The 27,679-nt window shown below is 40.9% G+C and overlaps 2 protein-coding genes across 2 annotated transcripts; both read right to left on the bottom strand.

The window, feature by feature from the left end:
• Positions 1–88: 88 nt before the first annotated feature.
• Positions 89–11,174, bottom strand: LOC128439705 (bromodomain adjacent to zinc finger domain protein 2B-like). The gene is made up of 27 exons (XM_053422094.1): positions 11,094–11,174; positions 10,841–10,979; positions 10,201–10,261; positions 9,443–9,551; positions 9,178–9,279; positions 8,632–8,842; positions 8,009–8,101; positions 7,864–7,925; positions 7,540–7,605; positions 7,075–7,140; positions 6,695–6,739; positions 6,454–6,495; positions 5,537–5,602; positions 5,042–5,182; positions 4,334–4,585; positions 3,702–3,925; positions 3,179–3,253; positions 2,895–3,063; positions 2,713–2,775; positions 2,480–2,624; positions 2,254–2,399; positions 1,881–2,148; positions 1,557–1,712; positions 1,242–1,396; positions 913–1,088; positions 414–684; positions 89–208 (listed from the first exon to the last, which is right to left on the bottom strand). Exons 1-27 carry the CDS (start codon positions 11,172–11,174, stop codon positions 89–91), a joined length of 3,504 nt encoding a protein of 1,167 aa, XP_053278069.1.
• A 5,108-nt stretch (positions 11,175–16,282) lies between these two features.
• Positions 16,283–19,449, bottom strand: LOC128439703 (reticulon-1-A-like). Its single transcript, XM_053422093.1, has 6 exons — positions 19,334–19,449; positions 18,656–18,794; positions 16,941–17,010; positions 16,801–16,847; positions 16,622–16,680; positions 16,283–16,497 (listed from the first exon to the last, which is right to left on the bottom strand). The coding sequence occupies exons 1-6, from the start codon at positions 19,447–19,449 to the stop codon at positions 16,422–16,424; spliced, it is 507 nt and encodes a 168-aa protein (XP_053278068.1). The 3' UTR covers positions 16,283–16,421.
• Between the last annotated feature and the right edge of the window lie 8,230 nt (positions 19,450–27,679).

Genomic DNA, 27,679 nt, shown 5'->3' with positions numbered 1-27,679 from the left:
GGCTTTATTGCAGCTCATACATTTCAATTGTGTCACAGGTGAAGAGAAGGCCTCCGACATCAAAGATTTGCAGCCAATCTCTGTCGTATTAGGCCAGTTTGGCTCTTTTGGGACAGGGCCCACGGCTGTCCAACTCGTCCCTGCCTCGCTTTCCTCCCCCCAAAGCTCGGTTGTGATGCTTCCTACTGCGGAGTAATTGAGCGTTCTTCTGAAAGAGGGGACATAAAAACGACTGGTGAGGAGCCACGCGCAACAAATACCGTGCAGATTAATTAAATGGATGTGGACATGTGGAACAATGAAGATATCATTGGACAGTTGAACAGATTGCGGCTCGTTCATCTGCACTGCTTGTGGACTAGGAGATTGTATTAAATGAAAGAGTAAACCTGAGAAAAGAGTCTCAGGTTTACTTTTGCCACGCAAATGTGACAGAACCATTTGCTGTCAGGAACTGTGGGGATCTTAGGCCTGTGGCAGTAGGTGTGGCAGCCTTTATCAGAGCCGTGACAAAGTTTTGATAGCGAGAGAAAAGAGGCATCACTAACCACTCTCTTGACGGGGCGGTCCCAGTCGATGGATTTCTTCAGCTGCTGAATACAGAGCGACAGCTGAGCCGAGCTGCGGACTTCTTCAAGGGCTTCGTGCCACAGGCTCAACCCAGGAGTCACCTCCTCCTCCCTGCTTTGAGGTTACAGAGAGTGAGTGGAAGTATTACAGGACAGCATTACATACACAAGCAGTGACTTCAGGGAAATCAGTGAGTAAAGATAAACTGTACATTGCACATTGAGGCTGTCGGTACTTCTTCGACTGAGATGCATCATGCAGAGGAAAAAACTACTTATCATACAGACACAGGCACAGTGGTATTATTCTGTTTGGTCTGAGGGTTCATTTCTCTGTAGGTACCTTCGATCGATGTTCTCCTCCAGCTCTGACAGCCTCATGACAGCTATATCAAGAGGATTGTTAGGCCGCCTGGTTCCTCTTTGCCACGTGTTCTCGGGAGCTGGAGAAGAGAGGAGCTTGTCCTCTCGATAGACCAGATCCTCCCTCTTTGACTGGGGCTTAGGGTGCATCCAGCCCTGAGGGACACAGAGTTGAAATATGGTGTTTGGTGATAAAGTAAGGACCCGAAATCCTATCTGAGCACATACTGGAGAAATAGTCTTGAAATGAATCTGGGATATTTGTATTTGTATGAGCTGTAAGTAGACAGACGTTCAGGATTCTTTTACCTTGATCTGCAGACCGGCAAAGACGACTCTCCTCTCCAGAGCCTCCACCTGCTGCAGTAGGCGGATGTCCACCTCCATCGCCTGCTCCTCCACACACCAACTCGCCACGGTTTTCTCCCTCACCTCCTGTTTCTTCAGCTTCACCACATCAAACGCTGCTCCCATAGATACATACAAACAATAGAGCAAATGACTGTCTATGAAAAGCAACATATTTATACATATTAATTTGGGAGCAGGTGACATGAACATTTCAAATAACAGTATGTTTTGTATTAAAGATAATTAAAGTGAGCAGAGGAGTTGTGGACACACCATATTCACTGTTGGCATAGAGCTGGGTCAAATACTCCATATGTTCTTGGAGCTGTTTCTGTAGGACCTTCTCTCTGATGCCTCGACTGTGGAGCGCCTCCACCAGACTGTGTAGCTCCTGCACGTCTGACACTCGCCACCAACCGTGCAGCATCTCTGCCAACCAAAGAGAGAAGTATTGTTAATTGCTTAATTTTAGGAGCATAAGAAGGTTGCAGAGCTGAGTGACAGTCATCACAGCATGTACTCCAGGACTGTCTGGGCAGTGATGATCTTTAGTCCAGCACATTTCACTTGTGCTTACTGGCAGTGAGCCATTCTTACCCTTAGGGATGGGCTGAGGTGTGGGGTAGTCCTTAGCTGCCTCCACAGCAGGAAACAAGGCACAAGGTGGCTTGTCACACAGGGCCTCTGGGTTCTCAAGCTTGTTGACTGTGTGGTTAGTCAGCTGGAGGTCAGGCTGGGGACTGGAGGTTATCCAGGGGCTGCCTTTGAGTTGGGGGGAACACAGTGGATATGGCCCTGAAGAATCTGTTTCACCTGCAGGTCCCTGCAGAGTGGTTGCAGGCGGGGGGCTGTGGGATATCCCCGTCTGAGAGGAGGGATATAAAGGATTACATGCAGTGGAAAGAATTTTAGCAGAGCCACTGTTCTGGTGTTTGTCAGAATGTGTGTTAAAAGATCGATCCTTTTTGACCACTCCCTTGAGGAAGATTTTGAGATCGTCTTTGCCCTTCTGGCTCTCTGGTGTTGGGCAGAGCACCCACTCCATCTCTTTCAGCTGCTTCTTCTTTATTCGGATCACCTGAGCCGTTTCCTGTGTCTCCTTCAACTCTTCATAGCCTGAGTAACATTTAAAAAATCAGCTCAAAGTGCATATCAAACATAACAAATCAAATGTATATTTAAGTATGAGTTTTCACCTTCGCTGCTCTCCATGCCCTCAACAAAGATGCCGCCACACTCTGGGAGAAGCCAGTAACGCCTCTTGTAGCGGTCCTGTCCAATCATCATGGAGCGCTGTGATTGAGAGGAGCGTAGCAGCTCCTGTGTGATCTGACTCTGTTGCTAAAGAGACAGAAAACAGAGGTAGAATGGGATTTCTTTAATCCATCAACTAGCTCTTCCTGAGAAAATGAATGTGGGTGAAATTTACCATTAATAATTTCTCGATCTGCTTCTCGAGCTCTTCCATAGTGGCAGAGTTCACACAGTTGTCCTAGATGAAAAGATCTCATTAGTGGGAGGCCAGTGGACTGACTGACATTAACTATAACAAACGCTGAATGAGCCACTGGCAACAGTAAAAAAAAAAAGAAGCATCATGCTGTTACTGACCTCCTCCTCACAAATCTCTGCTTTCGCCCCTTTCTCCCCTTCATAATCTTCTCCCTCCTCGTCCTCTTCATCTCCTTGGTCCTCGCAGTCGTCATCGAAGGTGAGGCTGTTATCTCCGCCCACACTGCTGTCTCCCTTCTTAGTCCTCTTGGTGTAAATGCTCCTCAGTCTTTGAACGCAGAAATGTACAGAGGAAAAAAAAATGTTTTAATTTATTCACAAAAAGATTTGAAAAACTTTGCACAGAACCTTCTGGTAAAATCTTGGAATGAGCATGTTCTCACTTGCGGAGCTTTCCCTGTACAGCCCGCTTCTCCTTCCTCAAGTTGTCCATGTGATCCATCTTCTTGTTGATCTCACTGCAAAGTCACATTGAAAATCATGCTTCAAGTCTCAGATTGATACATTTGCAGGCCACTGCAGCGGGCAGGAGATGCCTTTCAAAGTGTTGCTGGTACTAATGAAAGATTAATAAAGCATAGTTTGATGCAACCTTTTGAAACTATCCATCAGACCATGATTTGTCATATTCCTTTTGATACATCCGTTGTTTCTTCACAATTTGAGCCCTCATGAATAAAAGATGACTATTTTCTGCTCTCAGGCAAAGAGATTAACTGAAGCTCCAGGCACATAATAAACACTTGTTTAAACTGTGCACGCAATCAACTTTACAAAATAAAAATGGCTCATTCAACACAAATTTAACAACACTTTTTTTTCCTCCATCATTTTGTTATATTGTGAATATAAGCAAAAAAATGAGAATTGAGATATGTGAGGATTAGAAGGAAATGGATCCCTCACCTGATCACAGCTTTACTGCAGCAGAGATCATCACAAAGGAACAACAACATGGATGCCTTCTGAGATGGACTGTGGGCCTGAAAAGCTTTAGTTCGTAGACTGAGGGCCAGAGCAGCTGACTTTGTCTGATCACAGTGAGCCTCCATGTAGATCTGCAGGATCTCAGACACATTGTCTCTGTTGATCTCCACATCAGTCAAGCGTTGCCCTAGACAGGTTTTGCTCTAAAAGAAAAAATATTGATAAGTTCAGTCAGTGTGTTTAATAAATGTTTCTTCACCTACTTAACGTGAAGTGTAAGTATTTGTGTATACTACAATGTCAAACAGAACAGGAACAGAACCCTAAAGTGCCAACATGTACTTTTACAGAATGTATTAAACTAGAGTGTCCCTGCTGTCAGGTATTCCTTTAATATATTGAATACAAATACATCTCTACTTTTGAACTACTGCAGTGGTTAAGCATCAGCTACAGAAATGGTGAAAGTCAATGTCTAAAGCAATTAAATGTGAAACCTGTAAAAAGTTACGTCTGATCACTATGAATGTGTGTGTGCATAAATACATGATTAACAAATCCTTTACAATTCAACAACTGTATAACTACTACACTGACAATGAAAGACTCACCCTGTGACCTGCAGGTATCCCTGGATCCTGTACGGCTGAGGAGACCATGCCCACCAGCAGGTCTTCTACTTTCCCCATACTGCTCCCGGTGTTAAGGAAACCCTTTTGAATGACTCTTAAGTCGAGGTCGTTTACATTTTGTAATCCCAGGACCTTTCCAAAGGTGTGTACAAACTGCAGCACCGCCAGGCAGTCTGATAAGGTGCTTCCTTGCACTACCAGACCAGGGATTCTTGAGAGCACTGGAAGACTCTGAAGATAAAAAAGATAAATAATGCTCAATGTTATATTATACTTTGAAATGATTTGTAAATCTATCTGACCTAAGTATTTCTTCTTTCAGACTATTGGTAAAATGTGTTATAAATACAGTAGAACGTGTTATGCTTTCAGTAGCCACTTGGTGGCAGTACTCTGACTTATACCTGCCCTCTTTAATCAAACATAGATGCTTTCAGTGATATTAAGCATCTATTTTTGTATGTGACAGTAAAACAATGAAACCATAAATTTGTGAAAACATCTAATCTTCATGCATATAGCTCCTACAGAGATTATACTGATTTATTTCCTATGTAAAAACAACAACACATGCCTGGTTGAATTCTTAATCTCTCCACATACTTGTATGATGTATATTCCACAGATGGAGACTATCTGTGGTAATATGTACGCACTCTGATGTACGGACTCTCTGTGCGTGAGTACCTTAAGATCGGCCAAACACATGTCCTCGTTTGGCTTCTTTAGAGCCTTTGCTTTTTCCAGCTCCAATCTCCTGATCTGGAGTTTCCTCTCCTTGTTCATCCGTTTCTCCTCCATCTGCTGTTGCTTCAGACGCTCTTTCTCCTGCAGCCAAGAGATCGTATTATTCCCATTGACATTGATATTGGTATAAAAACACAAACTAGAAACTAAATTACCACAGTGTTGAAATCCTTAAAAAAATTAACATTTCCCAGAGATTTAAAACTAGTGAGGAAACATCTTTGTGAATCAGCAGTTACTGACCTCTGCCTTCTTACGAATCACCTCAGCCTTAATGAGCATCATCTGCTGCTTGCGTCTTTCCGTCTCCTAGCCGAGCACAAACACATTATTTTCTTTCTGAAGCGCAGTTTATATTATACTATAAAGACAAAGGTCACAGATGGATATTTAAAACTAGTGAGGAAACATCTGTGTGAATCAGCAATTACCAACCTCTGCCTTCTTACGGATCTCCTCAGCCTTCATCAGGATCATCTGCTGCCTGTGTCTCTCCGTCTCCTAGCCGAGCACAAACACATTATTTTCTTTCCTAAACACAGTTTCTATTATACTATGAAGACAAGAGTCACAGATGGAACACACTATGGAACACTTGACATGCACAGAAGAAGCGTCTGCATAAGTCAAACTGTCACAATGATGTCCTAATCAACATGCTGCATATTGCACAGTAGTTTAAGTGCAAGACATACACAGCATTTGAAGCAAATGGATCATAGTGATTAATAAAAAGCAATCAAGGGTAGTGATGCACACAGAAAGCATAAACTCAAAGTTACAAACAGCCATTATTAATCTGGCAAGTAGCAGACTGAAAGCTGGTACAGGCCAAGAGTTTCAAATCAGCATGCAGAACAATGAGTGCGTTTCAAATCAACAATGATTGAATTTAAAGGATTAAATTGTATATCTGATTTATTTATTGTGAAAAGCTGTAAATAATACTACTTCACTCACAGCTGCTAAACTCTCCCCACAAACTAGATACATCACCGAATATTGACTTTTCCAAATGGGACGATAGATAAGTGTTGCTCACATGCTGTGGTGAAAAAGGTATTTCATCCAAAACAGAGTTTAACAAGTAGTCAGTGTTCTTTAGGTGTATCATAAATCTTCCCATCCTTGTATAAATTCTGTGCAGTCCAGCCTTTTTCAATCATATCGTGGACTTAATGGATGTGTTTTCCCTGAGTGACAAATAGCGCGGATGTATGCAGTGCCCTGATTTGAAAAGCCATGCAGAGGGATGTAGTATGACTGCAACCAAACACTACACGCAACATACTGCTGGGATGGCAACCAATTACCACAACACATTCACAATATGTTGTTGAATGTACAGAAACTAACATACCCCACACCATATCTATTCTATGCCTCTCCAACTCCTGGTAGGAAGAGTTGGCAAAGTATAAGGAGATAGAAAAATCAAAGGAGAAAATCAATGCAATAAAAATCCAGCCTATAGTTAAAAATACACCAAAGAACCCCAAATTAATTAATAATATTTTTAAATTATATATTGTGTGTTAATTCGTAAGAGACCATCTTCAAGTTATTCAAATCATTTGAGGGAAAAACACCTACCTGTTGCTTCAGCATAACAGCTCGCATTCTTTCCATCTCCTTTTCCTTTGGGGAAAAGAACAGATCATTTACCAAGGTAAGGAAAATCTGCTTTGCACTAACAAATAGAACAACAGTTCACATTCAGGTTACTTTAGTTGTACCCGCAACTAGATTTGATTTGCAGTCTAAGAAAGATGCATCCGTTTGACAGACATCTTACAAACCACACAGACAGGACACAACAAAACATAATCAAACATAACAATAAAACATAAAAAAAATATTAAAATAAAATTATAGTAAGGGTCCATTTACAAGGACTAAGAAGGAATCTGTAATATGTGATAACAGACGTAAAAGTGAAAAACACAATTTGCTCATAAACATCAGTTATTTACCTTTTTTTGTTTTTCAGCCTCCAGTTGTCTGGCATTGGCTGCTTCTTGTTGCTTCTGTCGTTTAGCCTGTGAATGCAAAAAGTTCAAGAAACAGAGTTGGATGATACACTCATTCCATAATTACAGTATTCCCAGAACAGAAAAGATAAATTAACTTTTAACCGGAGCAACAATGTTTGATAAATGAATCAACCGATCATTTCCTTGATTAGAGGTATAATATGAAACAAACGTGAGAAAAAAAAAACCATTAAGTGTTATACTTAATATTTTGTGTAATTTTGGTATTAGTTTGCTTAATGATGTCAATAGAAAATATTCCACACAAATCTAAATAGAGCAAGTGTCTCACTGGTAATATCAGATCTAACATATTGACACGCGGAGTGAAGAGATGATTATTCCCTCCCATTAAAACTCAAAGACAAAATGGCAGCTGTTTCTGCAATAACTTTTAGAACCAACCTCTAGAGTTTTCTTTGAACGGTGTTCCTTTTCCATTCGCATTTGCTGAATGCGCTCGATTCTCCTCTGGTAAAAGGATGAGGGCAAGATCAAATGAATTAACTGTTAAGTCATGCATGTTATAGAGAGGAGGAGGGGAGCAGGGTGTGGGGTGAGGAAGCACAGTGGGTCTATGCAAATCAGGAAGGTGCAGCATTTTGAAGGATAGCAACTTCCTTGTGGAATTTCAGAGCAGTTCAACTGTTTTCACTTTAAAACCTTGAGAGTGTACAGTGTAAGATCTGCACGGAAAATTAAACAGAGCATGCAAAGAAAGATCCTTACCTGTTGGTCGAGAACCTTGTTCAGCTCTTTCTTTATCCGGGTTTCTTCAGCCAATCGTATGGCTAGAAAACACAAACATGTTAGGTTCACACACACAATCTGATCCAATGTTAGAGAAGAGTCTGACGAGACGGTGGCTGTTTACCTTCTTGTTGCCTTGCCTCCTTGGCTGCTTGTGCCATGGCCTGCGCCTCCTGTTTTCTGATCAATTTGCTCTGAGCTAACAGTCGAGCCATTTCTGAAACATGATGGGATATAAACTATGAAATCATACTCCAAAGAGAATTGAAATGATTCGCAAAATATTGACCTGCAGACAACTCCAAAGTCCTGATTTCCAGAGGAAAAGCCTGAAGCATTTAACGACATGCTGTTTTTATTTACATGAAAAAACTGCAAAGACGGTTTAGGCTGGTCTTAACAGTAAGGAAAAAAGTTTAGAAAGAAAAGCCCCAAGGTCGATAAACCTTGCTCTATGTGTTTAATGTTAAAGGAAGCCTCTTTTAAGGTGGCTCTTACAAGGTGGGCAACTCTTACAACTGGATTTTGTAGTGCTGACACCAAAACATCCACCACTGACATTGTTTGAAGAAATGGTTTTGGAAGTAAACTCTATTGTAGCTGAGCTGGAAACATCTTAAAGTGATCTCACATATATGTTCAGGTGGCCAGATTTCCTCATGAAAAAACATAAGTGAAAATGTCAGATTCAGCTGGTTTTACCTATTTTACAGGTGACACTGAAACATTTCAAAGATGTACACTGACCTTGAGCCTTCAGCTTTCGGCGCACCCTGGCATCGCTGAGGTCTTGAAAGTTATTTTCTCCAACGTTTAGAGAATGATTATTCAATTGTTGTTCCCCAGCATCATCACCTGATGGCTGGTGCTCAGCCTCCAAGCGGCGGGTGGGGCGGGCATTCATGGCTATGATAAAGGCAGTGATCTCCTCCTCAGCCAGTAATAACCACTGAGGACCCTGAGAAATATTACAGAGACGAAGGAAGGATTAAAGAAAATGAAAAGGACAAGATGGTCAGACTGACTTGTATCTACCGATTGCTTTCATTAACAAACGCAAGCTTTCAAGCTTAAGATTCATCATAAATGAACATTGATAGATATGTCTCAACAAATATGTGAATTCTTCTGCTTCCTACCTAGGACTATGTGGGTATATTGGCTCAATTTCTCTCAAACAGAAGTTTTTCATTGGAGTAATGTTTCTATCAGACCTCACACCATTTTACATTAAATTTAAGTATCTCATATATATATATATGTTGTGTAAAGTAAATAAAAGGGAACATTTACCTCTGGTCCTTCTCTGGCTTCATAGAAGGCACCAACTTTAATTTTTGGAATAAAGCTGAAGTTATCCCTTGAGATTTCAGTTATTCCATTCTGATGTAAGTACTGCAGACAAAAGAATTATGCATTGTAATTAAAGCATGGGAAGAACTGTGAGCAATATAACTGGTAACATGTTGTGATTTCCACTAGTGTGTGATAACATAAAGCTGCAGTGACTATATGCCATGGTTTAAGGTTTTATATTTTCCATAAATTGTTGGTTCACCTTCGTCACATAATGATAGCGACGCAGTATCTTCCCGCATGGTGCAAAGTAGAGAACTTCCCCTTGAAGTCGACCTGCCACACTCCTGATCCGAGTCTCTCTCCGCCACCTGAGCAAACACAATTGCAAACAAAGTACAACATATAAATCATGAAATTAATATCATTAAAATATTGTTCTAGCTGTATTCAGTCATCATTAATATATATATATATATATTCAAAGAGAAAGATTTCTTGCAATAGTTATGTCCCCCAATTGAATAATGGTGTTCAGGGTCAGAACCCCAAACCAGCAGGGTAACAAGGAGGGAAATGATGTAATGGATGACTGTACAGCTGTCCACTTTTAGATGGACATGAGCCAAGAGGGGCTACCCCTCAGTCCTCAGGAGATCAACTGGAGAGCAGCCATGACTTAGGAAAAAAACACATGTAATCTGTTATCCCAGACAGAAATAGGGGCTGGAATACAGTCCAGTGGTCTGCTGATGAAAAACATCCCCATCAGATGAAAGGTTGCTCTGATCCCATGCTGCAGAATTTGCGGGCAGGGAGCAGCTAATGGCCAAAAGTTGGCCATAGGTGTCATTTTATAAAAGGCCACTAGTCAGCCCTCAGTGAGCTGACATTAAACTATAAGACCAATAGCAGAGACACAAACAGTGCAGCAAGTATGACAGCAAGAAGGACAAAGAGAACACGGTCAGACCATCCAAACAATGTTAGTTTCATTTAACAAGAATTTCAATAGCTCACCCAAACTCAAGAGGCAACTTCAGAACCTCCTCATTTGTCACTCTGCTCCTCTTCCCTGCTCCTAAAAAAAGGAGACATGACTCAGCACCTTCAACCTGAGCAAATTACAGTACACAAAATAGAGAAAAGAGCCACACTACTGAAAATCTATTACATCCCTCAAAAGGAGACACTGATAGACAGACCGGTCGGTTTATAGTTTTTTTGATGCTATTACTACAAAGAACAACTAAATGGAACAGAAAATAATTCTCATTTAAGAAAGTCGCAATGTTCTCTGTCAGTAACAAAACATGTTCCATGACTCATCCAGTATCAGATTCATAAAGCTTCTGCCTGGGATATAAAAACAAAAGCTGCTGGAGATAATAACATGATGTAACATGTATCTTCCATAGAGATAATTTTAACCTGGAACTATTAAGATAGATACTGTAAAAGTATGTTTTCATTAATAAAAATTAAGTATCATTTTGCAAGAGGTAGGGAGACAAAAGTGTGTGTGTGTGTGTGGGGGGGGGGGGGGGGGGGGATCATCATAAAAATTGTGAGAAATCAATGGTGTCCTGAAGCAGAGATTTAACGATCTTAGTCAACTGTAATTTCAAGCTGTATCGTAGTTTATGGGTGCGTTTGTTACCTGGCAGTGGGGTAGGTGTGACAAATGAGGACGGGTCGCTCTGGTTGCTCAGAGCTCCTAAGCCGCTCAGTGTGTTGGGGGTGAGCAGACCACTGGGTGAACTAAGTGGCGTGATGACCTGCCAGTTGAGCATCTCATTCTGTTGCAAGAGAGAAACAAACTACAGGAATTCATTTTCTGTACATGAGATAGAATTCAGAAATAAAATAAAACCAGCTACAATGCAGCAACATGAATACAAATTATAACTCACCAAACTTTCGCGGTGCAATGATATTTCATCTGAGATTTCACTGCTCTCCTGTGAGAAGGGACTGCTGCTAATGGCTGACATGGCTGAATAACTGTAAACTGATCCACAGAGAGATGCTAAGTTTTTATTTATCTGCCTTGAGTGAATTCACCACGACTTCAGCCACAAGTGAACAAGTACATTTAAACGTTTCTATGATGTAAAGAGATCACAAAGTAACAGCCTATTATCTTGACGTCATCATAGGCAAAGTATCCTAAGATCCTCGTATAATAAAGGGAAAAGATGTGTGTCATTAGAGCACTGACAGTGGGAGGCCCTTATTACAGCAACCTACCTGTTTTATATAACTAATTGTAATTTGGGGCAGTTTCATCATAGGCCTTGCAAAGTTTCAGCTTTGTGTTGTTTTAATGGTGCAGAACCAAGAATAATTGGCCAATAAACCAAAGACTGGTCACCTGACCTGTCTTATTTGCAGGCTGTGCATTTAAAGATCTTTCATGTCATAAAGCAGTATGATGAAACCAGTGATTCTGGATTACCACACAAACACATAATGCACCCAGCAGCTATTCTTGGAAGCTAAATATGTCTGTATATTCATTAGACTGAGAACACTCAGTGTCAATACGCCATCCATACAACTGATACATATCACAGTTGCATCATTCACACAAGCCTTTGATTTACCATCGACAGAGTCCTTTCATCTCTTCACTTTTCTCTCTTGCGTGTATTCACTTCACCCTCTAGGCAGGAACAAGAAACGGAAATTAGAGTCAGCTTTGCTTTTTACTACAACACCATATTATATTACCACAGCTATCAGTTTGCTATTCTGGCAAAATCACAAAACATAGCCTGCTCTGTGAAGCTACACTATTAACTTATGAAGGTCCTAAATATCTAAAAGGGAAGGAAAATAAATAATGTCATTTGCGCAGCTCAACCTCTCTCTTTTATTCACACAAAGAAAATACAGGATAAAATATTGATCCATATCAAACATGACAATCACCATTCCATAAAGCTTTCCTCCCCCTCATTTAAGACCTACATGACAATCATGTAACTGCGAATTATGGATAACACGCTCAATGCCAACACAATCTAAAAAGGTATATATACTGAAAATTACAAATCTGAAATTAGAAAATTATTAACCCAATTAAATTAACTCAGATAATTGATTTGAAATATCATAATACACTAATGTGTTCATTCGAAATGGCATATGATGAACTTTCTCTGCCCTAACAAGTCTTCAGAATTCTTCATTCTCGTTCTTTTTTTTCTCCATTGCGTTGAAGAGCTACAGAAATAACAATAATAATAAGTGTATATCAAGTCCAAGCCTTGAATTAATGGTTACAGTTAGCATTGTGTCATGTTAACTTATTATAGGTATGTGTGTTTTGCATGTGTTGTATCAGGTTACCGGTAACAGCCATAATAAATCCTTGAAAGCTTCTACAACACCCTCACAAGAAAAGGAGGGAGCTCAGCTTTACAGATGATGGGGATCGTGCGACCGTGCTCATTTTTGCCGTCGCTGTTTCAACCCGGCTTGTCCACACAGTGCTGTACATGACCTGTCCCTTCCCAGGGTCGGTCACATAAAGAGCGGGAGACTTTCCCCCCTACTGTAGCTCAAGAGTGGCCATGTCCATGTCATGAATTTCATGGCAAAATTTCATTATTCTTTGCTTCATAAAAATGAAGTGGGTAGGCCCGACTTTCACTTTCAGGACACTGTTAAAAGTTGAGGAAGTACGAATGGACTCAGAGGAGAGAGGACACAGGAGAGAACACTTTGGCGGGATTTGCCTAAGGTACAATAGATGAGAGTATTTTTGTGTATTTGTAAGCACCGGACACCCTACTCTAATTACAATAGTCTTTACTGTATTTACTTTCATTCTGGATTTATTCTGGATTTTACATCGACAGATTTTATGGGACGGGGGATATGTGTTTTGTTTCTTTTCTTGTTATGTGTTATGTTGTGTTTTTTGTCTCATCATGGGCAAATTCCAAACAACTGAGTTGTGTGGCAATAAATTATACATTCGAATGAATAAATAGATTTACAGGTATTTCTATCAAAGTGCTTGTTGACTGTATCTATCAATTAAAAAAAAAAAAAAAATCACACTAACCTTGTTTAACTTTGATTTTGATTGATTTTAAATAGTTAAATAATTTGTGAGTGTCAAATCTGCTGCTGCTCCCAGCGGCAGGGCTCCATTAGGTTGGATATCAAACCACCAATGCCCCAGAGAAATTCAAACACAAGCTGTTCATTTCATAGTTGCCCCACCAATATAATGAGTCAATACATTTGCTTGACCAGTCGACATTAACAGTGGAGACAGAAAGAAAACGTTTTTTTTTCTATATCACCTCCAGACCTGTGTCCACCAAGAGATACTGTATATCGAGACAAAGCCCAGGAACTCTGCTAATCCTAATCCGGCAGCAGGAGGCGACATTACTGTGACACAAAAGCAGCTGCAATTAGGTTGAGTAATAATACATAATCACTACAGATTTCTTTATCCATTAAATCTAAGTCTTTGTTTAAATTGACTGCATCTATATAGCGCTTTTTTAGTCACAGCAAACACTACAAGTCTTCCTCACCCATTTAAACATGCAGTATATTTATAAAGTGCAACTATCTGCTTTGTTTTCAATTGATTTGAAATGTTAAGTCATTTGATTTCATTTCATTCACAAAAGCAATATAAAAACGTGGCAATCTAGATTTAGTTCTGATGAGTTTGACTTTGATAAAAACAGCCGCTCTGCTGAAATATGATTTCATGAGACAAGGGACAGAAACTCAGTGAGTGAATCTTTTCTATGTGCCAAGCTGTGTGGGCAGACAAGGGAATTTAATGTCATCGCTATCTTCATTCACATCACTGAAGGTCCCTTAGGAAGAAAGACAAAATAATAATCTGCATTAGTAGGGAAATCTGCCGTGCGTGCAGCTACTGTAGGTCCAACACTTAGCAGCACATGTCACGTGTTAGGATGTTAATGAACACGTCTGCTAACATAAAAGGCTTTCACTGCAGGACACCGGGGGATCGAACAATAATAATACCGCTTTAGAACAGATACATTTTGGAAAAAGCATTAAAAGCAACCGCTAAAAGGGGAAATGTATATCCTGAATAACTTGTGTTAATCCTAAAATTGATCTACTTACAATGCAGGATAAGATACCCTCGTCATGTACTTTCACACAAGTATTGTACACGAACAAAAAAACAGCGTTGTCAGGGAGTCGATGTGCAGGTGAACGTGAGACGTGGTTTGTTATGGGAGGGGAAGTGACTGTCAGCAGCTGTAAATACTGTGAATCACACCATGCTCTGGAACCTGAAGTTAAAAAGGCACCTGCAGTGTTTCACTCCCTCATTCCTTCACACCTTTTCCTCCGAGGCTGCAGATCAACACGTCCAGAGGAACAGCCATCTGACTTTTTAACACAAACACACAAAAAAAAAACTGACTCGGCGACCTCCGATGCTCCGTCAGTGATGAACCTCCTGTCATGTCACCTGGTAGTACCATGTTTACGTTTTGAACTTGTGAAAAGAACTCACTCGTCTTTCTAAGTATTCATGCTTCAACTTTCACTTTGCACTCAGTGTCAGTGTGAACAACCGAGCAGTGACCACCCACCAGGGCGGCTGTTTCTGAGGGGAAGAGTGGTCGTTCTCCAACCTGAAGGTCGGCAGTTCGATCCCCAGTCAGACCCATCTGCATGCCGTTGATTCCTCGGGCAAGATGCTGGACCCTGAATGCCCCCCCCATAGAATAACAAAGTGCTGCGGATAGATGCACTGTATGAATGTGTGTGTGAATGGTGAATGTAAAACTGTACTGTAAAGCGCTTCAAGTGGTCATCAAGACTAGAAAAGCACGATATAAATACATAACCATTTACCATTTACTTTCAGAAAGGGCTCTGGTTCCAGAAGTAAATTTTCTAATTCATTTTCTTCATCAACGTTTCAGTAGTAGTGATTTTCCACTCATTGGACACTCTTCCTCCTCTCTAAAAAAATGGTAGCTGGCCTGATTTTCATGCTTGTGATTAACATTTCCATGGTAATAGAAAGCTCAACCAATCAGGGACGTTGCTGTTACACCTGAGGATTCTGGGTAGTGTAGAACTTCTTTTTGTTGAATAAAACACTAACTAAAACATGTTTTTCTTAAAATGTAGTTGATATCATAAGAATCTGTGGCTTCTGGTAAGTATACCTTGGACGCTTAAAATATTATGGTTGATCATTAAGATCTCTATTCAGAAAATGACTTCCGTAACCACACTGTGGAGCTCTACAGACCAGATTCACACGACGAGCATTTCCCCCTGACTTCACGCTCTGGATGAGGGGTCAAATTATTGTTATGAACAGGATTATGTTGCACTGCTGTGATCCAGGTTTATAAGTCATCTAAATACAGAAAATCTGACATCGTGTTTTCATTTCACTGCTTCCCACCCTGAGCATGAGGTCAAAGGAAAATGGCCGCCGTGTCCATACGGTCAATGAAGAAATGTGAGAAAACACGACCAGGAGAAAATGTAAATGAACAAGTGAGTGAAAGTGAATGTTGGTGCGGATGAGAAGAAACTGAAAGTTTTAGAAAATAAAGAAGAAATGCGACTTTAATTGCTCGTAGGTAATATTTCAGCAAGCGGTATTTCAGGAATTCCACGCACACAAACACATTCATACTTGCATACACACAGATAAACTGTCATGAGAATGAATATGCATCTACAAAAGTACATGTGCCGACACATACATTCTTATTTGCCAGTTCTATGCTGCCATGAATAATAATGACCTGTTATTTTATCTCAACCCTTGAAAACTGACGTTCCTTTTCTCAGGCATCAGTGTGGGAACTCCCTGTCTCTGGTCTTAGTACCTCATTTGGACTAAAGCTCAATCTAAGACACTTATTAGTCATTTTTACATTTTAAAAACGAGTGTTTCCAAAGATGGTCACACGGGACGAGCTGTGTCGACTCTGACGTCAGCAGCAACAGTCTCATCCAGAATTCATTCACCTTGATTTCACCTTGATTCATTTTAACCCTACCCCAACCTACGACCCCATAACTTAAATACAGTTAGAGTATAAAGTACCATGCTCATCGTCATCGTCCTTTTAAGTAACATCCCTTCCCCCAGTCTCTGGAGCTCTGTTCTCTGAGCACAGACTGCTGGGTAAGACATCTGAGTGACAGCCTGTAACTCTGGGAGCTTGTCTGAAAGTTCTTGTTCATAGTGTCTACTGGAAATTGGGTTTGGTGCCACCAGGAGTTGGGTCGGGAGGAGGGCCACCGCCTTGGGCAATTCTTACAAAGCTGTGGAAGAGAAAGAGAGGAGAGTTCAGCTCTCACACTTTCACACTTGAACAACTACAAGTGTGGGTTTTCAGACAGATTCTGTTGATGGCACCGTTTTACCAGAAGATGGAGCCATACTCACATGTCCTTGATGTTGTCCACTTTAGCCTGGATATTTGCGAAGAACTTGTCCACTTGCTCCTGTGAGAGAACAGAAACAGCCAAAAATTTCGTTCAATTCAAACGGAGGGCAATTAAAAAAGAAAAAATGACGGACTAATTAAAGTTACGATAAAGATAATGAAGTGACGGAGGTATCACCTGGCGTTGTCTGTAGAAAAGTGGCAGGGAAAAGAGAGCAATCACACCTGGAGGAGAGAGAAAAGTAGAGAAGTTAAAAATGATATTGAGACTCAGTGGGTTAACTGATTGCAGATTTCCAGCAGGTAATGGTTCCTTACAGATGATGAACACAGTAAGGCCATTGCACAGAGCTCCCAGGAACGTCACGAGGTACATCAGGACCAGGAACTAGGACCAAGAGAAACAGAAACAGAGACTCAGCTGTAGAGAGTTAGTTTAACTCCCATCGATGATCCGTCCAAAGATCAAGAAAACGCTGCAGCCCTGAGACATGTGGTTCTCATTCTTTCAGGAAGCAGTAAATCAAGCTCGTGTTCGTCATGTTACTGCACCGTGTCAGACGGCCTCATACAACACTCAATAAAAAGATCCTTCACTGACTTCATTTACTTTTTGATGATGGAAAGTTGCTCCAAGTGAACAACTCCCAAAATAGTTTTATATCAGGGGCTTGGTGTGTGGGGGATCCAGTGTTGCCCTGATATGGGACAGCCCTGTCTCTGATGCAAAGAGACTCCAGGCCATCCCAGGCGTTTTTGTACACAGTCTCCAGTGTGTCATGGTACATACCGGACAGGTCAGAGGCCGGAGGTTCAGGGGCTCAGTTACCTCACACTGACTTGACTGATTCACTGTGAACTGCCTGTCTGCTCAAAAACTGCTGCTGCTCATTACTGTGAATATATTACAGGTCAATTGCTGCAATATAAAGTACAGTCACTTATATGATTCTTTATAAATAAACATGTATTTAGAATTGTATGTCAAATTCTTCATCACATTTCAAATTAACTTCACGACACAATCTGGAATATCTTGATTTTACAGGTTGGAGTCAAAAGGATCCTTCAGATATTTCACATAAATGAAATATTGACGCTGCAAGAAACTTTTTCCACATATCGCTGCGTCCTATAGGACTTTTCTTGTGATTAAATAGACTCAATGATTTTTTGACATTTAAACCGTTTTTTAAAATCATTTTGGTATAGCACTGTTACGTTTTTTATGCTATATAAAGTTTACTATTATTATGGACATGACTTTAATCTTATATTTATATACAAATGTATGAACATAGTGTAGGAATGATGTCAATATGAAGTCACAGTTACCAGTGCATGAATGGGGAACATACAGCACATGCACATGTATGCAAGTGTAGTAAGTCATTTTCACAGATCAAATTGTTAAATGATGCCCAGCATATTACACCAATGACTATATAGAATAGTATAGATTTACTACATTATAAGTTTAATAAGAGTATATTGCTATCTTGATTACAAATGTGCACATTGAATATAATGGTCGGCATCATGGCATCACGATAATTTTTACAATTTGCCATTTTAATTTACAACAAAATGCAACAGCTACAATGAATGGCTGACTCTAAATCACCTGACCTACAGCCTTAATGTGTTTGAAAATAGAATTGTGCAGATGTCGTGTCATCACAAGTTCTTGACAATTACAGAACTTTAGGAATTAGATTCTAGGGACATAACATTAACAAAACAAGTTTTGCAACTCTGAGTTTGTGTACTGTGAGAGACGGTTGGCATGGCGATGATGGAGGGGGGAAGATGACAGATGATGGAGAGAAATAAAAGAAAGCAGAGACGGACTGATGCTTGAGTTAATGAGGGGGAGAGGCACTGGACAGAGGGAGGCAAATCATTAAAGACAGGTGATTAAGCGAGTAAATAAGTGCGGCATGCACAAACTAACACACACTGACACACACTGACACACACTGACACACACTGACACACACTGACACACACTGACACACACTGGCTTGGCTCACCTTGAGGGAGTCAAAAAGGTTTCCCACAAAAACGAGTCTCTTCAGAGTGTCAACAGCCGACAGCGTCATGACAATGGCTTTCTGCATATAGAGTTCAGCCTGTTCTCCACTGAAACTGATGTCCAGGTCCAGGTACGACCTGGGAGAAAAACGAGATGACAAAGAGACGACAGGAGAGGCTGAAAAAGATTGAAGTATAGACGATACACACAGACATTATTTCTGCTGCCTCTCGGTAGAATTGATCTCACATTCTTCCTGCACGGTTTAACAAATAATGATGATAAACAACACAGTGATTCATGATCATTGGCTGCAACGCTTCAAACCCAAAGACAAATCTCATCCTGTAGCTGCTTCAGTGTCAAGAGATCAAGAGCCGAAGCTTTTTTTAAATTGTGCTGGATCACCACCAGCTTTTTATAATCCCTTTAGGTAGTTCTACAGTTGTCTAGTTATTAAGGAGCACAAAACAAAAGACTACATAAAAAGCCGAACACAGACACATTGAAACAGCATATTTCTTATGAGCCTTATGTAGCAGGATGGGCCTTTAATTAGTACTGCAGTACCGGCCTATCACGGTTGGTTGCGCTGCCTATAAAGGTGAGTGGTTGTGCACTGGGAGCCCTCTTGCCTTGGAGCTCCAGACTGCCCCGCCTCCTGTTATCACCGCACCTGGCCGCCTCACCTGATCGCCTTTTTTTAGCTGGGCCGTGCAGCTCGCCGTTGTTTGGTATGTAGTAGTTGTTTGCGTCTGTGTACCTTCTAAACTTTGTACAAGTCCTCAACATTGGCTTCCATCCCTCAGGCAGTTCATTGGCCGGGTCTTCCTTCTCCCGTATCGGCCCCAATTGTAGGGCATGCGAGTGTTTTCCTCCTCTGCCGGTTGCAGCGGGGAGCGATCAGCTGATCGATCGAGTTGCACGTAATTGTGCTGCTCGACGCAAGTGATCCCCTTCCTCCCCTTTGATGTTCATTCAACTCCTGACGGTATGTGGATAAGATGACGCTAACTCAAGTTACCACAGTTGTTGTTCAGCTTCTAGAACAAATGTATTTTTCTATGGCAGGGTTGACGTGTGTGTGGGCGGTTTCTGCCAGCACGTTTGCCCCCCTCTTCACGCTGCTGTTGGCCGGCTGCTGTTTTGCCCACTGGCTTATATAGCCAACACATCCATCCTACTCTGCATCTCCTACTGTGCTGTACCTGCCACCGAGTATGGTGACTGCTGCCTCATCCTCAGTCTCATCTTAATCTATTCAGTTAACCGACTTCTAACTGATCTTATTGATGATATTATTTGTGTTTTGTGGTTTGCTTTGCATGTTTTTGGTTTAATTCGTTTTCTTAGTTATTTTGGTTTGGCTTAATTGCTTTACCTATTTATTTGGATTTATCAGTTTGGATAAATCTCCATTACTTTTGATTTAATTTCTTTGTTAGTTTTCTTTTGTTTGCATTTATTGAGTTTGTTTAAGTTGCGGGTTGAAGTGATTTAACCCTGATTTAAACCCCATTTAGTTATTTGTGTGTGTGTGTGTGTGTGTGTGTGTGTGTGTGTGTGTGTGTGTGTGTGTGTGTGTGTGTGTGTGTGTGTGTGTGTGTGTGTGTGTGTGTGTGTGTGTGTGTGTGTGTGTGTGTGTGTGTGTGTGTGTGTGTGTGTGTGTGTGTGTGTGTGTGTGTGTGTGTGTGTGTGTGTGTGTGTGTGTGTGCGCGCATTTTATTGCGAAGTCATGTTTAAAGATTGTATATATTAATTAAAAGGAATTGAAATTGTATGCTGGACCCAGTCTCAAGGTTTCATTAGTAACAAACTTGTGTGCTTTAACTTTAAGGTTAATCTAACTCTCCAGGTGAAATTCCTGGGGTAGCGTTGCTGGCAACTTGTCACTAGTTCAACTAAAACTTCATCTTATTGGTCCCTCGAACGTCGAATGCCACACTTATTTAAACACTGATTTAAATGTATAAACTTCAACATAACCCCAACTTTGCAAACAGAACCCCCCCCCAACCAAATAATAACCAATATTACTGGTGTGACTCCCTCCCAAGCACAGTCAGACAGCAAATGGTTTCCTCCACAGGTTTTTAATGAAGTCTTGTTCTCCACATCAAACCGTGAAAACTAAGTTATACACGGTAACAAAGACATAACATATAACGTTAGCTAGTTAGCAAACACAGTATCAACAATTACAATCAAGGTTAAAATAAATAACAGACAAAATACCTCGTTGGCTGCATGCTCTGAAAAGGAATCTTCTTATCTTTTCTTAATTAACAAACTCATGTGTGTAACTACATCTGCCTGCTTCTCCGTGTTTCTTCTTCGTCATTCTTCTCAAAACAAGCAGCTCAGCAGAGGCTTCAAAATAAAAGTCTTATCACTAATTACCCACATTACACACATATATACAAATACAAAATATACATTGTAAAACTTTTACAACATATTAAAATAAAATAGTGGCAACAGTTACAACTGGACTATTAATAATTCACAATAGGACAATAAAGAATAACATCTGTTATTCATATAGCACTTTTTACAGAGCTACAACGTGGTCTGTGGACGAGCCGGGGATCGAACCCACAACATTTCAATTGAAAGACAACCCACCTCATCTCCTGAGCCACAGACGCCTATACAACCCAATTAAATATCCACAAACAGTTGAAATGATCCTATAATAACGGTTGTTTGATTTAAAAATGTGGCAAAACACTGAGGTGTGCAGGAGACAATGCCAAGTAATGTTTCCTTAATTCTAGATAAGAATAAACATCTGTCAGGGGGGGGAAGATACACAGCCTGGAGGTGAGACTTCTGAGATGCAGGGTCTGACAAAGAAATCACGTGTGACTGAGGAGGTAAAAAAATCCTCCCAGTCTGCAGCTGCAGAATTGTCACAGACAGTAAAACACGTTGAGGAGGCAGTTCCCTCAGATGCCACAGAAAGCATTGATAACACCAGTGAGGGACAGGGTCAGTCAGGCAGTCAGGCTGCATGTGGAGACATGGAGGATGAGTCCGATATAGAGAGTGTATCTTCTGTTGGGACCCCAGCTAGGAGTACCTCTCTCTATACGCTGGAGGAGATAAACAGTTTCCTCGATGAAACCTTCGGCAGGGCTATTAAAGCAGATGAGTATTTTGAGGACACTGACAAACTAATTAGATCTGTGGCTGTATTAAAGAGACAGGTGGGCTTTGAACAGTTGGATGAAAGGAAAAGATACCGTTTAAAAAAACACTTAACAACATTGAGGAAAGATGCGAAGGGAAAAACCATGAGAAAGACGAGGAGCATGCTAAACTGACGTCATCACGTGGTGTTTTCTCCTTCAATGACTACTGTTCTTTTCCTGTTTACTTTTCTGCTGTTTTTTCATCACACCTGGATTTTCAGAACCACTGTTTTAACACCATTTATGAGTTCTGAAATACTGCAGTCTGCCCTAACCCTAACCCAGCCTAAGACCCAACCTCAGATGAGCCGGCTGCACCAAACTGGACCTTCTGATAAAGATGAGAGGGAGCAGCTGCATCAGGTCTACCAGACCGGTCAACTAGGTGTTGGAGGAAGCCTGTGCCGACCTCTCACAAACCAGGAGAGCCTTCTGCTGGGAAATAAAGATGTGTTTCTCTGTGGTTGTTTGTGTTTGTTCCCTCAGAGCTGAGCTAGTTGATGAGATTTATGTTCATCACGAGCCGATGACAGCGAGTGCGACTGTAGAGGATTATTACACCGAGATGAAATCCCACCGTCTGACTGCAGTAAAACCCTAGAGGCTCAAGGTGGAGCAACATTTGGAAAGGGTGTGGGTCCTGAGAAACACAGAGGATGTGGTATGTTATTTTTTCCTATCTTTATTCCACAGCTGTGTTTCAATTCGGAGATCAACATCTTTCGAAGGCTGCATGTCAAGACCAAATGAGGGAATTTGCTAGTACAGTTCAATCGCTGCTGGTCGGCATCGGATGTTAAAACTCTTAAGGTCCAACTTTAAAACTGTGTGCCGGATAATATTGTTAAAGGAAAGAAAACTTAAAATGCCAGAGGAAACAGCAGTTTTGGCCATTGAGTAAGTTTTCATCTCATATCAACAAAAACTGCTTCCCCTAGGTTTACGATGGCTGAAAGGGTCAACGGCCAATGGACAAGCTGGTGAGAAGAAGAGTAGACTGTCCCACTGAGGTGGTCAATAGACCAGGAGAAGTGCATTCAAGTTTAATTTGAAATGTCCTGTCACCACCAGGGGGCACTGTGTTTGTAGTACCAGATGTCTGTGTAGATGTTGTCAGGCCGGGACTCTTGTCAGACATGTAAAGTTCGGAGAAGATTGGGACGATGTACGTCCAAGATACAACAACTTCAAATTCTAATCAGCTCATCAATGAGTCCAAGTGAAATGTCAGGTAATTCCCTCCAGGCCACCATGTGCAAAAATCAAATCAGATGTTTATTGAAAGTGAATGTCTCATAATGTCCATCCACTGTCTTATTATTAACAGATGTTAATAATGTACGGTGAATTTGCACATCCACTGAACATTTGTACATTTGCACTTAACTTATTCCTACTGTATTATTCCACCTATAGTGTATTCATATTTTTAGATATTTATCCTGCTCTTAGTGTATTCATCATTCTTATATCATACCTTACCTCTTAATACTGTTCATATTCCATTTATATTTCCATGTATATTTCTAACTGTACTACATATTTATTTACATATTCCATCTCTGCACTTTAACTGCCATTTTTTTTGCTCTGCTGGTTAGATGCTAAACCGCATTTCGCTGTATATGTACTTGTACTGTGCAATGGTAATAAAATTGAATCTAATCTAATCTAATCTAATTCTTAGTTTGGTTTATTTGCAGGTGGCAGCCAACGTCGAGGGGCACTACCGCCCCCTGCTGGATCTCTTATTTCCCTTTGTGACAAATGCCTTCCTTTGTGTCCTGTTCCTGGCTCCGCCTCTGCACTACAGTAAATACATCAAAGACGCCATTACATCAGAGACAATCTGACATCAAAGCATCTGTACAATCATAGAAATTCCTCTTCTTTGTATCAGATGAATGATAGAAATGGTGGTGGTAATAGGAACCTTGAAGTGGTTCTTATTACCGAGTTGTGTGTCGCCACCCGCAAAGAAGTAGAAACAGTTAAACATATTCAGAGCAATCACCTGAAGCTCATATCTTAACAGTGCAGTCCACTGAGGAAAAAAAGATGATCATGACAAACAAGAACGATGACAAGTGTGAGAACCAGCAGCTGAGAAGTCTTCTGCAAACCATCGATGAACTGAGGGAGAAAGAGAATGAAGAGAAATTAAGAAAAGAGCTGGAGAAGATTAAACAGATGTTAATAATGTACGGTGAATGCATTTTGAAGCGGAATGCGTCCAAGCTAAGAGACACCTCAGACGCCTGCTTCCCAGTCTGTCTGCCGGCTACAAGCCAAGAGCAACCGGTGCTGGAGCCAACAGAATGCCCGGAGAGCCGCCAGGAGGAAGTCTCACACAAGCATGAAGCAGGGAAGTCCAGTAAAGAACTGACATGTATGGAGGAGAGGTCCAAACTGTCTCAGGACCAGTGCAGGGAGGCAGTGAAGGAAGCAGAAGACATCAAACAAATGAATAGTTTTCTGAAAAATGAAGACCAGATGCTCCTTGAAGAGCTGGAGACGATGAAGGTGATTGACCGACATGTCGTGGCCTCGCAGGCAACAGAAGAAATCACGCAGCTGAATCGGGAAAATCCAAGTCCGGAGCTCATTGGAGAGCGTGAGAGGATAACAGAGGAGGAGAACCCCCCACAGATGGTCAGGGACTGGTCATGTACCGAGGAACTCACTGAGGAACTGGAGAAAATGAATGAAATGAGAAGACAGGATGAAGCCGAGTATGAGAGGACACATTCCTCTGATTCCCCTTTCAGGTCAGATAACTGTGAAATAGCCGCTCCAGAGTTATATCAGCATCAGAAACTGGAAAAAGCCAATCAGCTGCTCCAGGAGTTGGTGGCAGATTACAAGGCCAACATGGTCACTCTCATGATCCAGGTCTCAGAGATGCAGAAGACTCTGCTGAGTCTTCAGATAGAGCGGGCGTCACTTCAGAAAAGCTTCTCAGAAGCTCAAGCTCAACTGAGGTCAGAGACCAAGTCAAATGTTGCCTTGCGCTCAAAAATCCAGCATCTTAGAGAATTATTAGAGCAGCAGCGCAGGCAGAGCACAGGAGAGCAGGAGGAGGACTCGAGCTCTTCACAGCTCAGCTCCCAAGAGCTGCCTCAGAAGAAGAAGAAGAAGAAGAAGACATTTTGGAGGAGGTTCATTGGCCTCTGTCTTTGTGGCCGAAAGGCTGGGAAATGTCAAAGCTGCATTTAGTGACTCTTATCTTGGTTATTATATATTTTTAAAATATTAATAATATTTTTGGTGTATAATGGTTGCAGCTAATGTGCACTATGATCACAACCAGACTGCTTCTCATACAATATGTCTACTCACATATTCTACCATTAATGACAATGAATCTGTCATTGATGCTCCCTTCATCTGTATCAGACGTTTTATCTTATGTATATGATTATATGCATATTTTTGTGTAGTTTTGTTGAGGGTTGAGGACAACGGATGTTGCATCTTGTTACGATCTATGAAACAATTTGTGATTGTGTTGAATGTGGGCTATACAAATACAATTTTAAATGTATAGTTACACCTGAATTAAAGAATGCTGATACATGTAAAACACAGTTTCTTCCTGCATTTCTTTAGCAGCTGATAAAGTTGTACTGGCACCATCAAGAACGAATCACACAAGATGCGATATTTTAATAAAATAAGACTCATGTTTATGCCTTATGCCTGGACATTGGGTCTGAGAGGCTTTACACCTCATCCAATTAGGCTAATTAAAAGTAAATGCATTGTACAGTGATGTAAAACCAGGTCCAGGTGCAAGATGCCCATGGAAAGACGGACAGCAGACCTCCAGTGGAGGGTGGTGCACGGGGCGAAAGCTACAAACAGTTACAGAGTGCACCTTGATCCGGAGCTGGGGGAGGGGTGTACCCTCTTTATCAAGCTGAAACACTTGAACATTATTTTTTTCAGTGCCTTCGGTTCGAAGCACTTTTTTAAGTTGTTGAAAGACTGTATTCAAGGCCTGGGAGGATTTTTTTTCATTTGTTTTGTTCATCATGGCTGGAAATATTCTGTAAAAGAGATTGGGAACTGAATATTGCCCTTTAATTTGAGAAACTGCAGTTTGTATGGATGTGTGCATGGGTGTGTGTATAACCATATACTGAAAAAGAAACTTTATGTATTATTTGGGCTTTACAACTGGTGGTGGATGTTAGAAGTGTACTTGTTTCCTGGGAATGTATAATAAATGGAGTTTGAAAAACCAAAAACCTCTTCTCTCCACACCTCCCCTCTCGTATCCGCTCCTGTCTTCTCTTCCTACTCTTCTCAACTCCTCTCCACTCTTCTCCCTTTTTCTCTGTCATCCTCTACTCTTGTATCCTCCTCTTTCATCTTCTCCCCTCTTCTCTTCCTCATCCTGAATCTACAGCGTGTCATTGTCACTCACTCCTGTAATGCATCACACATTTGAGATTATGAGTCTTACGTAGAAGAGGTAATATGCCTACCCTTACTCTGTAAAAGCTTTTGTAAATCAAACTAATGAACCTAAAAAAAAAAAAACATGAGGCTGGTTCCCCTGTGGTTCCTCAGTACAGCAACCTCAAAAATGTCTCACCCCAAATGTTCATATTTAGTAGTATCATTTTTTTAAAGAAAAAACGAAAAATCACAAAATAGCTAAAAGTAGATATAAGAATGAATGTTACAAAATTTATCAAGACTAGACTGGTCATGTCAACTAGTATAGAAGTAATGTCACAGCCTAATGTGAAAATGTATTGGTAGTTAGCTAGCAACGCAAGCTAGCCAACACTAGCTAGTTAGTTAGCAAGCTGAATGTTGGCTAGCAAGATTGCACTGCATTTGCTTGCTAACCATCATTAATGAATCCAAATTCAAAACAAACTCCCCTAAATGTGGTGAATAACACGGTTTTAGGAAAAGTCAGTGAGTGAAATACATATGGGGATCGAACATAGTTCTAGTATTTTAAAAGCAAGGTAAAAATTACGTCAACAATTCTAGTGTAAGCTGAAGCTAGCAAGTTGCAGCTTGCTAGCTAGCAAGATTGCACAGGTTACTAACTAACGTTGATAAACCCAGGTTTACCACACAGTTGAAACACAGCTTCTTACATTTGAGGATAAACTTGCATAAGAAGTTTCACTGTAGATGTCAAGGCTCCCGTGTTGGCTTGGAAATGCATCTACTTGACCCTTCTATTGAGATTGCGAGTTATGTTTCTCGGTTATTATTCCCGAAGTCCACCAATCCGAAACTATACTTTTAAAGTCCATATCACCAGGTAGCCTCATCAAATTCCAACATCCAATACACCAGATAGGATGCCAAGAGCATGTTCTACAACATGGGATCATCCATTTCTATCTACAGTAAGAGCTGTTCACATGTAAAGGGTTTTTATAAACTTATCTTAATTCTGTGCTCAATAGTTTCATTTTATTACTATTTTACACATCATCCAATACAATCTTCCAGGATAACTGTTTCAATTTCCATGGAAGTGTTCACTTTTGCTCAGTTTCCATGACTTTTCCAAACCTTGAAAATGAAAAAATAAATTCCATGTTTTCCATGGTTTCCAGGTACCGTGGGAACCCTGTAGTATAGGAAACACAAACAACAGTGGAATAATAGGAGGGTTGGCAGAATGGAGGGGTGCAGCCATGAGTTATTCTTCAACTCATGTCAGTGGACAGTGAGTCAGGCAGGTACGAAGAAAGTGATTTACCTCGGAAAAAACGTGTTTCCACACTTCATGTGACTCTGCTTGGAATTAAATCATTTTGCGTAAAATACAGAAAAATAGCAGAAGATCGAGA

This window comes from Pleuronectes platessa, chromosome 5 (assembly GCF_947347685.1).
Source record: "Pleuronectes platessa chromosome 5, fPlePla1.1, whole genome shotgun sequence".
In the NCBI taxonomy this organism is placed as follows: domain Eukaryota; kingdom Metazoa; phylum Chordata; class Actinopteri; order Pleuronectiformes; family Pleuronectidae; genus Pleuronectes; species Pleuronectes platessa.
The sequence above is the reverse complement of the archived record's forward strand: the minus strand, read 5'-3'. Positions and strand labels throughout refer to the sequence as shown.